At 41.0% G+C, this 14,149-nt stretch overlaps 1 protein-coding gene across 4 annotated transcripts in view; it reads right to left on the minus strand.

Moving 5' to 3' along the window:
• Nucleotides 1-2,802: 2,802 nt before the first annotated feature.
• The window catches only part of tmem123 (transmembrane protein 123), a 61,658-nt gene continuing 50,311 nt past the window's right edge, over nt 2,803-14,149 (minus strand). For all 4 annotated transcript variants that reach the window (XM_067985465.1, XM_067985466.1, XM_067985467.1 and 1 more), the window contains 3 exons: nt 8,636-8,788; nt 7,252-7,405; nt 2,803-4,083 (listed from right to left, as the gene is read on the minus strand). In XM_067985465.1, coding sequence (XP_067841566.1) covers nt 4,059-4,083; nt 7,252-7,405; nt 8,636-8,788 — 332 coding nt within the window. In that variant the 3' untranslated portion in view covers nt 2,803-4,058. The remainder of the gene's footprint in view (nt 4,084-7,251; nt 7,406-8,635; nt 8,789-14,149) is intronic.

Here is a 14,149-nt window from a genome sequence, read left to right on the forward strand (position 1 = left end):
TAGTTGAGGCCCCAGCACTGATCCCTGCGGCACCCCACTAGTTACAGATTGCCATTTTGAAAATGACCCTTTTATCCCGACTCTTTGTTTTCTGTTAGTTAGCCAATCCTCTATCCATGCCAGTACATTCCCCCGACACCATGAGCTCTTATCTTGTGCAGTAACCTTTTCTGTGGTACCTTATCGATGCCATTTGGAAATCCAAATATACTGCATCCATTGGTTCCCCTTTATCCACCCTGCCCGTTACTTCCTCAAAGAACTCTAATAAATGTCAGACACGATTTCCCCTTCATAAAACCATGTTGACTCTCCTTGATTGTATTATGAATCTCCAAATATCCTGCTACTACTTCCTTAATAATGGATTCTAAGATTTTCCCAATGACAGATGTTAGGCTAACTGGTCTATAGTTACCTGCTTTTGGTCTCACTCCCTTCTTGAATAGGGGTGTTATGTTTGCAGTTTTCCAATCCGCTGGGACCTTTCCAGAATCTAGTGAATTCTGGAAGATTACAACCAATGCCTCACTATCTCTGTAGCCACTTCCTTTAAAACCCTCAGATGCAAGCCATCAGGTTCAGGGGACTTGTCAGCCTTTAGACCCATTAGTTTATCTAGTACTTTTTCTCTAGTGATAGTAATTGTTTTTAGTTCCTCCCTCCTCTTTGCCCCTTGATTATTGTTATTGGTAATCTACTATTATTGGTATGTTATTAGTGTCTTCTACTGTGAAGACAGATACAAAATATCTGTTCAATTCCTCTGCCATTGCTTTGTTTTCCATTATTATTTCCCCAGTCTCATCCTCTAAGGGACCAATGTTTACTTTAGCTACCCTCTTCCTTTTTATATACATATAGAAGCTTTTACTGTCAGTTTTTATATTTCTTGCCAGTTTACCCTCGTATTTTCTCCCTTTATTATTTTTTAGTCATCCTTTGCTGGTTTTTAAAGTTTTCCCAATCTTCAGGCTTACCAGTAATCTTTGCCATGTTGTATGCTTTTTCTTTTAACCCAATACCATCCTTGACTTCCTTAGTTAGCCATGGTTGGTTCACCCTTTTTGTGGAGTCTTTCCTCCTCACAGGGATATATTTTTGTTGCGAGTCATAAAATATCTTTTTAAATGTTTGCCACTGCTTATCCACCATCATTCCATCTAATCTGTTTACCCAGTCCACTTTAGCCAATTCTGCCCTCATTCCTTTATAATTGCCCTTATTTAAGTTTAATACAGCAGTTTCAGACCCAAGATCTTCGCTCTCAAACTGGATGTGAAATTCTGTCATGTTATCATCACTGCTTCCTAAGGAATCCTTTACTTTGAGATCATTAATTAATCCTGTTTCATTACCCATTACCAGATCCAAAATGGCCTGTTCCCTGGTTGGTTTTTCATAGGCTATTTTACAGAACCACTGTAATGATTTAAGTTTCAGGTGGATTTGGTAACGTCTCTATAGTTAAAAAAAAAACTATATCACTTTAGATTGTCCTATATGCTGATCAAGTAAAGAAAAGTTAATATACCAACCATTTTCTTGCCTTGGAAACCTCCAGATCTGCATTTAATTTCCAGACATACCCATAACTGAAGTCCTCTGGACAGCTCCGTAGAGCCAAAGACTGCCAGATATAGCCTCTCGGTAAGGAAAATATCTTCTTTGAAGCTCCATAACTCTCCAACGTAATGTTCCCGAAACATTAAAGGGTTACTAAAAAGAAAGTTTTTGGCTTAAGGCAGTGTTGTTCACTGTGTTAGCCACCAACCATGTGGTTAATTGGGAATCTAAATGTGGCTAACTGCATTTCAGATTAGTAAATAAAAATGAGTAATAAACGCCATCATTGAGCTGTGATCTCAATACTCATATTTGCACGGTGTATGCATATGTACTTTAATCTTTTTGTGCATTTGTTGGTAAGATGAAAAGCAGCATGCAAGTGTTTCTTGATTGTGAGTGCTTTGCTTTCTTGGTTACTGAATGGTGGTAGATGTTTGTTAATTAAATATACAGTGAAATACATTTAACTTCTAAAAAAAAATCACTCTTGGGATTGTGTTGCCGTAGCCACACCTGTGGCTGGTCAGAAGTTTCTATTGGACTACACTGGTTTAAATTGGATTAAAACAATTTTCTCTGTGGATGCATTTCAGCTCCAAATTGTGAGAATCAGCAGTGTGTGTGCCTTTGGTGAAGGTATTGGCCTGGCCAGATTTTCTGATATAGGCCCCCTTCCCTCATTTGAATGGGCTCCCTGCTAATCAAAAGCATGCTCAGGGAGTCAGGACTCTGCAGATTGACTGCCAATTAGAAAACTAAGCCAGTCAGCAGTTCTTAAAGGGCTGCTATTGACCTATCAAGGGGAAGCCACAGGACAGTTCTTGGCTGGAATTGGAGATGCAGTACACTGTTTCCAATTGTCAAGAAGATGGCCATGGGGAAGACTCCAGCATACTCTGCATCAGTGCAAATTAGAAAGGGCATCATAGCTGAAACAGTGCTCAGTTTGTACTGCCACAGCAAGGCAGCCTCCGAATCATAGGTGAAAGGATCGGCAATGTTTTTAAAAAAATCCTATGACAACTGTAGCATTCTATTGAGAGTGCTACCACTGAATGATGCTTCTGATTTGCTTGCTGATAGAGACCACAGCACCTTGGCTCACAGGAAGGAATTCTCCTTTAAGTGAAATATGTTGATTAATTCTGGAGAAAAATATCTGCTTTAGCAGCAGCTATACAAGAAATCTTTAAACTCGGGTTCAGTGTTCATACAAAACACAGCAGTGAAAGGTCTGGTTCGTAATGTTTATTATCTTGAAATTACAAAATGCATGACATTACCCATTCATATTTAAGATTATACATTCATCCCATATTGTGGAATATCCCCCTTTCTTAATCAAATAAGCCTAACTCAAAATTGCCAGAATCAAGTCATTATAAACACACATTAATAAAATGAACCAAGTTTTGACAAGTCCTGTACAGGTTCTAGTAAAATGCAACCGTTCAACTTCAGCAGGACAACAGAGAAGGCAGCTGGCATCTAAACTATTGTCATTTTTTTAAACTATATACTTGCCCACAAAGTTCAACAAAGGGGATGCTTCACAGGTTATACAGTTGACAGTTTTAAATAAAAGCCTTTATTTTGAAAAGGTGGAAATGGTTTAAGGCCCAACTGAACTCTGCCGTATAAGTGATCAGTACAGAAAGCAAATTTATTTTTAATGAACTATTTCAAATAACATGTTAAGCAATCAAACAAACAAAGCTCAGTAAAATAGTTAGTAACCTAGAAATTGTTATTGGCGCCTTTCGCAGCTAAACATTTAATGCATTTTAAGTGAGTTGACACCGCCACTAAAATAACAGACAAAAGAATGTTATACAAACTCATTAAGCATTAATCCACTAGTATCACTACAGTAATATAACACTTGTAATCCATTACTGTACAGTTACAGTTTAGATATTGAATTGTCTTTTTTGTACGTCAAATTTTGTACATGTGGACATTCTAATCAATATCAGTAGGGTTGAACATTTGAGACTTTGGCCTTGGATGATCAAGGCTGAATAGTTTGGATTTCTGATTACCTAACCCTTAGCTTTGGACATCTCAACCAGTTGAGAAAATCTGAAGCTTGAAGGAGAAAGTTTGGCTTTGTACCATTTAGATTGTATCCAAAGCTAACTTTGAATGATAATCTATGGTCCCAAAAATTTCTGAACTCAGTGCTTTGTTACCCATGACTTCAGTCATCAAATCCTTACACTTGGTCAATAGATGACCAGTTAAGCTCAAAAGGCACATTCAGATTTTTAAAAAATTATATTGCATACTTTAAAAGGAGAAGCATTAATTCAATGCAACAGTGCTTTTAGGTAGAAAGAGTTCTAGAAAAAGACAGTATTTTAAGATGTAAAAATCTGGATATAGATTTTTTAATAAAAAACACTGATAACAGTATTGCAATTGCAGACTCTAATTCACGGAAAAAGCAATACACTGAATCTGTCGAGAAGTCTTCTTATTTGACGGTATTAGATTATTGCCTCAGTTTCTTCACTAGAATGCATTAAAAAGAAATAAATTAGTGCTTTTGTAATTATGAAGTAAATTATATTTTGAAGTGAATGTAAACGAAACAAAAACAATTTTAAACTTTACAAAATTCTGAATATGTTTAGACCCACATTTTCCACTGAATGTATGCCTATTTTAAGTGATTTTGGGACAAGTGAGATCTGGAATTGTGGTAGTGAACTCTACCCCTGGCGCACTGACATCTGCTACCACTTAAGGGGTTTTCTGCCAGAAGTGATTGCAGACATTGAATATACTCACTCATATTTGGGCAGGCTTATGAATATTGTAAGAGTAATGACAAGAAACACCATCTGATGTATTTTCGTCATTAATGCTGTAGCAATGCTGAGTGTCAGAAACATCATTAAGATTCTGGCATCCAGTGTTTGCTGAGGTTGAAAGGGTGGGGCACAATATGAAAGGGTCATCTTGCTTAGTGCAAATCAATTGCAAACTTGAAATAAAGATTTTAGGAAGTTTTCTTTTTTTAAAAAAACCTGCAGCAATTGCTGCAGCTATTTTTCCCTCCACAGAGAGGTCTGGGACCCTGCCATGAATATTCAATTCAACCAGCATCAGAGCTGGATCACACCGACAGGCGAGATTCCTGACGCAGTTCGGGCAGAAACCCCGCCAGAGAAAAACCTAGGCCTCAAGTGTATCTGTATCTATTCTTCCAGCGACAGCTTTGCTACCAACTGTTATGAATTAGATTACAATAGACATTTTATGGTGAATTTTATGCTGGTGGTGGTGGGAAAATGGAACATTTCCCTACTTTCTGCATTAATTACACACTCCCAGATCAGGTACATCACTGCTCAGATGCAGTGTGGAGCTGCATCTATGCTTTTGAGTTCTAAGCTTGGAAGATCACCCTGAATTTTGCCAGTTGCAATTTAATTTCCTACAGCAGCCATTCTTGTGGTCTGAGTAAGATTGCCACTTTACTGACGGTTAGTGCCCTGTTAGATTTTGTTCACAGCACAAAAATGCTCCTGTTATAAAGTAGCTGACTTCCTACGATTTCACCTATAATGATTCATACATCCTTGAAAGAAATGGTTTTCATCCTCAGGCTAGAGTTTCTGCCCACTGATGACGAATGGACGAACATTTCTAACTCCCACTGGTTTTTAATGTCAGTGGTAACACTCATCTGAGTCAGAAAGTTGTGAGTTCAAACCCCATTTCAGGACTTGAGCTAATTTAGGCTGATACTTCCGTGCTGTAATGAGGGCATGCTGCATTGCCAGAGCAGCCATTTTTTGGATGAGACATTAAACCAAAGTCTTAACTGCCTGTTCAGGTGGATGTGCAAGATCTCATTGCTTTTCCTCAAAAAAAAAAGCGCAAAGAGTTCAACATCCATCCCTCAACCACCATTACCAAAAGAGAATAACTGATCATCTCATTGATGTTGGTAGGGCCTTACTGTGTGAAAATTGTCTGCTGTCTGACGACCAAACAATAGTGAATACAATTCAAAAGTAATTAATTGACTGTAAAGCCTGAGGACATGAAAGGCACTATATAAAAGTAAGTTTTTCCTTCTTTTAAGTTATTACTATTTTAGTGTCTGTAGATGAAAACAGCCATTGATCCTTTACGGCAGTCATCCATTTAGGAAAACAATGATATCCCTGATCTTTCCTCGTGCATCTCACATATCAGTAGTGTGATCTCATCATAGTACATCATGTGTGACTGAACCTGTAAGTCAGGAAATGTGACCAGATGGTGAGTCATTTAAACTTGGTTAAATATTATTTTTGACTGGTTATTTCTGCTCTTTTCTGTTCCACTGGTGTCACACAACATTTCAAAAGCCACTGGGAAAGTGACCTGCTTCCAGGCCCTGTGTAATTAACTACATAAAAAGCTATGAGCATACAGCCTAAGTTAATTCAACTTCCAATTTTTCTCTCTCCCCTTGTGAAACTGAAAGATTATTCCCTGACTCCAATTTGGAATTCGCTGAGGAACTGAAGACATAAACCCATTCCTTACTATTTTACATGTAGACGTACAACACGGAAACAGGTCATTTGGTCCAACCAGTCTGTGCTGCATTTATCCTCCATGCGACCAAATAGTCCTAATCACAATTACCCACCTTATTCCCCTATCCCTTCATCCACCCATCCAATCTAATCTTGAATGTTGATGTAGTTTCCACATCAACCACTAATTCTGGAAGTGAATTTCACATCCTCACAACTCTCGGTGTAAAGAAGTTTCTCTTGCCCTCTGTTCTTAATCTCTTTCATTTAATCTTGTATCTATGGGTCCTTGTTCTAGACTCCTCAACTACTAGAAACAGTCTACTTCTATCTACTTTGTCCCATCCTTTCATAATTTTAAACACTTTTATCATATCGCCCTATAATCTCAGTTGTTCTAATGGAAAAAGCCCAAATTTTTCCAAGTCTTTATTGGTATCCTAGTGAATCTGTGTTGTACCCTCCATAAAGCCTCAAGATCCTGCGTATACTGTGCAGCCCAATACTACACATAGTATTCTAACCGAGGTCTTACGGTTTTACCTTTACTTTTAGGCTCGTTATTACCTCAACTTTTATATTCTGTACCTTGTAATATAACCTAGAATCCATTAGCCTTTTCTAAATGACTGAGGTGTGAACTTGAACCCCCAAGTCGTCTGCCTTTCCACAGCACTGAGCCTGTCAAATCTTAATTTTAATATTAAAGATTAAAATAGCACAAAATCAGAAATCATGATTTTCAGCTACTTTGATTTTGGAGCTTTTAATCTCCTTTTCCACCAATTTTCTACACTTGCTTTCTCCTCTCTTGACAACACTGACTCCTTGCTGGGATACAGTTCCACAGATAGACAACTATCATCCTTGGTACCTCATCCGCCAAGATGCCAAGTCCATCACTGACCAATGATCAGGGACAGGAACTTTGGAAAATGTTCTCCTCCCTGAACCTGGGGCAATGAAGCCAATTTCCCCACTGCTGCTCCAGCTTAGATCAGGGATTGAACCTGCAACTTTCCTGGTCTATATGGCTCAGCTATTCACTGCTTTAACTAGTTGAGCTCTCAAGGAACCTTAAGGATGGAACTTTTAACAACAAGAGTAGGAAGGACTTGCACAGTACATGATGCCGGTTTCTTACATGGTTCTGTACCGAGTGCCACTTCTGGAAATGCAGATTCTTCGTCCAAAGTAGAAAAGAGCTATGATACCCAAAGCCAACACAATACCACCTATAAAACTTCCAATATCAAAATGTGAAACTATGGGCAAGGCGGTTGTAGCAATGCCAGGACCTGAAAAAAGAGAAAAGAAATGAAACAGTAATGAAGATGTTGCCCTCTAATGGTGCTTAACAGAAACTGAATGTGAATCTTGTGAACAAACAGATAACTTTCGGACTGATCACAGAGCAAACACTTAACTGACAGCAACTCAGACCAACTGATCCAGTTTATGTAGAGTACTATCGCACAACTTCATAATGGATTCAAGATTCTGTTCTACAGAGGCTACTGACAGTCTTGCAATAATTGTATTGTAATAGTTTTTAATCTTTAGTTTATTAGTTAAATTGTGTACTCATTGAATTGTCACTAAATTCTAGTTATTATAAAGGCAGATCATGGCCTTGAATTTAGGCTGCGCAGTGCCCATTTCTAGCGCTAATTGGTCTACTAAGCCCCCAATATGGTGAGTAGGGAGCATGCACACATTCCCAGCTGGAAAAGTGCCACCTGCCTTATTGGAAAAGGACAAAAAAAAATCATTGTTTAGTGCCCACTCCTGAAACAGGCATTAGGCCCTTTGCATATGAATATAAACGGCCTAACCCCTGTTTGAGGCCCCCACTGCAAGACTGGTTTGCCCCGAGACAGTCGGCGCAGGAAAACAAGGCCTTGCGACCACGTTTTAGGCCACAACCAACACTGAGTTTTTGAAATATACTCACCTGAAGATGAAGCTGGGAGGAGCAGGAGTGCTCCTGCCAACCCCACATTTAAAGAACATGGGCCGCTGCTGTTCCTCTCCCCACCCCCGATCTCTTCCCTCCCCACCCCCCTCCCCTGGCCTCAGCAGCCTGATCCTTGTTTGCCTTTCGCCAGCAGGCTCTTCATGCATCGCTGGCTGGATGGAAATGAGGCCCAAAATTAGGGGTGCCTTGGGCTTCACTATTCACCCTGCGCCCCCTCGTACACCCAAATTTCTAGGGCCATGTATCTACACTTATTATTGTCGCAATTTACCCGTTACTATGTCTGCTGCTGAACACGCTTCTAATCAGCAGGTTTAATCCATAAACAAGATCTTCACTTTCAGTTTCCCCCCCTCAATCCACAATTGCCCTGGAATTTTTCGGCTCTTAATTTTAAAAAATGTATAATTTGACTGAAAACTAAACAAAATTTAATGTTAAAGAAATGACAGCAATAACTTTTGCATTTATTATCTGATCATATACTCCGATTAGACAAAGAAAATAGATTAACCCTACAATTTCCCCACCCCCTTTAAAAGATACTTACTTGTTGTATTAGTAACAGAAGCTGCTGCGGTAGCAGTTGCAGTGCTAGCCCCAGAGATGGTGGCTGTTGGCCTACTGGTTGTATGCACAGTTGTAGTGTTCCCAGGTTTAGTGGTTGTTTGCACAGTTGTTAGGTTAGTAGTAGCAGCTGGTACTAGGAAAAAAATCATGAGTCATAAATGGATGACACAGGATACCTTTCAGGCATTACAGAAAATACACAGCAACAAAATAATATGCATTAGAAACTGACCTAGAACTGTCTAAATGCTGCAAAACAATTGTGCCTCGTAGAACTTAAAAGTAACTTTAAAATAACAACTGTTTTGACAAAGTTACTGAGGACATGTTTACAGGCTGTCCTTCTTAAGCTTGAACCTTGCTGACAACAGATTCCTGGCCAAGCACGAGGAAGATTTATAACAGTTGAGATATCACATCTATAAAGTGATTCATTACCAATTTTTTATACTTTCAGTAAACTATTACTACAGTAATGTTATTACAATTGGGGAGAGGGAGAGGGGAGGAAGCAGAAATAGAACCAATGAGCAAAACTTTTGGCACCCTGAATTTTGTTTTGAAATGACTTAAGGAACGTTATGGCTGTAACTCAGAAATAAATGGTGTTGTACAGAAAATAAATAATTACAATGAGTTCATCAAACTCAGTTTCTCAGTAGATAGAAAGCCCATCATCAATTAACTCTTTTGCTCTAAGTATGTTATTTTTGGTTGCAGAAGTTGCATTTTGTTTTGGTTGTAAAAACCATTCTTGATGTCCACCATTTTTTTTTATTATTCGTTCATGGGTTGTGGGCGTTGCTGGCAAGGCCAGCATTTATTGCCCATCCCTAATTGCCCTTGAGAAGCTGGAGGTGAGCTGCCTTCTTGAACCGCTGCACTCTGTGTGGTGAAGGTTCTCCCACAGTGCTGTTAGGAAGGGAGTTCCAGGATTTTGACCCAGCGACGATGAAGGAACGGCGATATATTTCCAAGTCGGGATGGTGTGTGACTTGGAGGGGAACGTGCAGGTGGTGTTTTTCCCATGTGCCTGCTGCTCTTGTCCTTCTAGGTGGTAGAGGTCGCGGGTTTGGGAGTTGCTGTCAAAGAAGCCTGGGCGAGTTGCTGCAGTGCATCCTGTGGATGGTACACACTGCAGCCACTGTGCACCATTGGTGAAGGGAATGAATGTTTAGGGTGGTGGATGGGGTGCCAATCAAGCGGGCTGCTTTGTCCTGGATGGTGTCGAGCTTCTTGAGTGTTGCCTGGATGAGTGCAACCCCAACAAGTAGAGAGTATTCCATCACACTCCTGACTTGTGCCTTGTCAATGGTGGAAAGGCTTTGGGGAGTCAGGAGGTGAGTCACTCGCCACAGAATACCCAGCCTCTGACCTGCTCTTGTAGCCACAGTATTTATATGGCTGGTCCAGTTAAGTTTCTGGTCAATGATGACCCCCAGGATGTTGATGGTGGGGGATTCAGCGATGGTAATGCCGTTGAATGTCAAGGGAACGTGGTTAGACTCTCTCTTGTTGGAGATGGTCATTGCCTGGCACTTGTCTGGTGCGAATGTTACTTGCCACTTATCAGCCCAAGCCTGGATGTTGTCCAAGCATGGACTGCTTCATTATCTGAGGGGTTGCGAATGGAACTGAACACTGCGCAATCATCAGCGAACATCCCCATTTCTGACCTTATGACGGAGGGAAGGTCATTGATGAATCAGCTGAAGATGGTTGGGCCAAGGACACTGCCCTGAGGAACTCCTGCAGCAATGTCCTAGGGCTGAGATGATTGGCCTCCAACAACCACTACCATCTTCGTTTGTGCTAGGTGTGACTCCAGCCACTGAATTCAATTTTACCAGGGCTCCTTGGTGCCACACTCGGTCAAATGCTACCTTGATGTCAAGGGCAGTCACTCTCACCTCACCTCTGGAATTCAGCTCTTTTGTCCATGTTTGGACCAAGGCTGTAATGAAGTCTGGAGCCGAGTGGTCCTGGCGGAACTGTGCGTGAACGTCTATCCAATACCGATCATAACATGATCGAGTTCAAGGTAGTGTTTGAAAGGGAAAAAAGTTAATCAGCTGCTAAGATTCTAGACTTGGGTAAGGCCGACTTCAATGGGATGAGACAGAGACTGTCCACAATAAACTGGGCAAATCTGTTAATGGGTAAAATGACTGATGGTCAGTGGGAAATGTTTAAAGAAACATTTAACATGATACAGAACCGGTTTATACCCCTGAGGGGCAAGAACTCTACTTGCCAAAAAAAAACAGCCCTGGACAACTAAAGAGGTAAGGGACAGTATAAGACATAAGGAAAGGGCATACAAAAAGGCAAAAAATGGCACAGATCCTGGCGAATGGGAAAGATACAAAGATCAACAAAGGGTCACAAAACAGATAGTAAGAGCTACAAAAAGAGAGTATGAAAAGAAACTTGCAAGGGATATCAAAACCAATACGAAGAACTTTTATAGTTATATTAGGAAAAAGAGGGTGGTCAGGAGCAGTGTTGGCCCCTTAAAAACTGAAAGTGGGGATATTGTCATTGACAATGGGGAAATGGCGGACATGTTGAATAATTACTTTACATCAGTATTTACAGTAGAAAAAGAGGATAGCATGCCGGAAATCCCAAGAAAACTAATACTGAATCGGGGACAGGGACTCAATAAAATTAACATAAGTAAAACAACAGTAATGAAGAAAATAATAGCACTAAAAAGAGTGACAAATCCCCAGGACCAGATGGTTTCCATCCCAGGGTTTTAAAGGAAGTAGATGAGCACATTGCAGATGCCTTAACTATAATCTTTCAAAGTTCTCTAGATTCAGGAACCGTCCCTCTAGATTGCAAAATTGCACATGTCACTCTGCTTTTTAAGAAAGGAGAGAGAGGGCAACCAGGGGATTATAGACCAGTTAGCCTAACATCTGTTGTGGGGAAAATGCTGGAGTCTATAATTAAGGATAGGGTGACTGAACACCTCGAAAATTTTCAGTCAATCAGAGAGAACCAGCATGGATTTGTAAAAGGTAGGTCGTGCCTGACAAACCTGATTGAATTTTTTGAAGAGGTGACTAAAGTAGTGGACAGGGGCATGTCAATGGATGTTATTTATATGGATTTCCAGAAGGCATTTGATGAAGTCCCACATAAGAGACTGTTAGCTAAGATAGAAGCCCATGGAATCGAGGGAAAAATACGGACTTTGTTAGGAAGTTGGCTGAGCGAAAGGCGACAGAGAATAGGGATAATGGGTAGGTACTCACATTGGCAGGATGTGACTAGTGGAGTCCCACAGGGATCTGTCTTGGGCCCTCAATTATTCACAATATTTATTAACGACTTAGATGAAGGCATAGAAAGTCTCATATCTAAGTTTGCCGATGACACAAAGATTGGTGGCATTGTAAGCAGTGTAGATGAAAACATCAAATTACAAAGCGATATTGATAGATTAGGTGAATGGGCAAAACTGTGGCAAATGGAATTCAATATAGGCAAATGTGAGGTCATCCACTTTGGACCAAAAAGGAAAGAACAGGGTACTTTCTAAATGGTAAAAAGTTAAAAGTAGTGGATGTCCAAAGGGACTTAGGGGTTCAGGTACATAGATCATTGAAGTGTCATGAACAGGTGCAGAAAATAATCAGTAAGGCTAATGGAATGCTGGCCTTTGTATCTAGAAGACTAGAGTACAAGGGGGCAGAAGTTATGCTGCAGCTATACAAAACCCTGGTTAGGCCGCACCTGGAGTACTGTGAGCAGTTCTGGGCACCGCACCTTCGGAAGGACATATTGGCCTGGGAGGGAGTGCAGCGTAGGTTTACTAGAATGATACCCAGACTTCAAGGGTTAAGTTACGAGGAGAGATTACACAAATTGGGGTTATATTCTCTAGAGTTTAGAAGGTTAAGGGATGATCTGATCGAAGTTTAAAAGATATTAAGGGAAACGGATAAGGTGGATAGAGAGAAACTATTTCCGCTGGTTGGGGAATCTAGGAGTAGGGGGCACAGTCTAAAAATTAGAGCCAGACCTTTCAGGAGTGAGATTAGAAAACATTTCTACACACAAAGGGTGGTAGCAGTTTGGAACTCTTCTGCAAACGGCAACTGATGCTAGCTCAATTGCTAATTTTAAATCTGAGATAGCTTTTTGCCAACCAAAGGTATTAAGGGATATGGGCCAAAGGCAGGTATATGGAGTTAGATTACAGATCAGCCATGATCTTATCAAATGGCGGAGCGGGCTCAAGGGGCTGAATGGCCTACGCCTGTTCCTATGGAACCCAAACTGAGCACTGGTGAGCAGGTTACTGGTGAGTAAGTGTCGCTTGATAGCACTGTCAATGACACCTTCCATCACTTCACTGATGATGAGAGTAGACTGATGGGACGGTAATTGGCCGGATTGGATTTGTCCTGCTTTTTGTGGACAGGACATACCTGGGCAATTTTCCACATTGTCGGGGAGATGCCAGTGTTGTAGCTGTACTGGAACAGCTTGGCTAGAGGCACGGCTAGTTCTGGAGCACAAGTCTTCAGCACTACAGCCGGGATGTTGTCGGGGCCCATAGCCTTTGCTGTATCCAGTGCACTCAGTCGTTTCTTGAGATCACGTGGAGTGAATCGAATTGGCTGAAGACTGGCTTCTGTGATGGTGGGGATATCGGGAGGAGGCCGAGATGGATCATCCACTCGGCACTTCTGGCTGAAGGTGGTTGCAAACGCTTCAGCCTTGTCTTTTGCACCCACGTGCTGGACTCTGCCATCATTGAGGATTGGGCTGTTTACAGAGCCTCCTCCTCCCATTAGTTGTTTAATTATCCACCACCATTCACGATTGAATGTGGCAGGACTGCAGAGTTTTGATCTGATCCGTTGGTTGTGAAATCGCTTAGCTGTCTATAGCATATTGCTTCCTCTGTTTAGCATGCATGTAGTCCTGTGTTGTAGCTTCGCCAGGTTGGCACCTCATTTTTAGGTACGCCTGGAGTTACTCCTGGCATGCTCTTCTACACTCCTCATTGAACCAGGGTTGATCCCCTGGCTTGTTGGTAGTGGTAGATTTCTGATTGCTACTGCTACGCCTAGACGTCTTTACCCTTTTGTGTTCCAAATAAATTTTTACAAATTAAAAACAAGCAACCCATGATCATCATATGTATGATGTAATGGCAAGAGGAGGGAGAATGAAGGGAGCAACTTATGTGCTTTTGGTGCAGAAAGGCAAGCTCGCATGGTTCCAATCTGATATATCTTAAAAAGGGACAGCCAGCACCAATAACTTTTCTAGTTAGGCTAGGCTTTATCTAATATAAAAGTGATCACCTAACCTGCTGAAGCAATGGGGGCAAAAAAAAGAAAAATCGGGCACGGAGGCAAAGTCTGCAATGTGCCTAAGTTCCTACACAAGCTAATGTGAGCAGCGAGTGCAAAGGGGGCCAGAGCCAGAACACAAGTTGTGCACTAGACTCATTAGGACCCCACTTTTT

This window comes from Heptranchias perlo, chromosome 6 (assembly GCF_035084215.1).
Source record: "Heptranchias perlo isolate sHepPer1 chromosome 6, sHepPer1.hap1, whole genome shotgun sequence".
Classification (NCBI taxonomy): Eukaryota; Metazoa; Chordata; class Chondrichthyes; order Hexanchiformes; family Hexanchidae; genus Heptranchias; species Heptranchias perlo.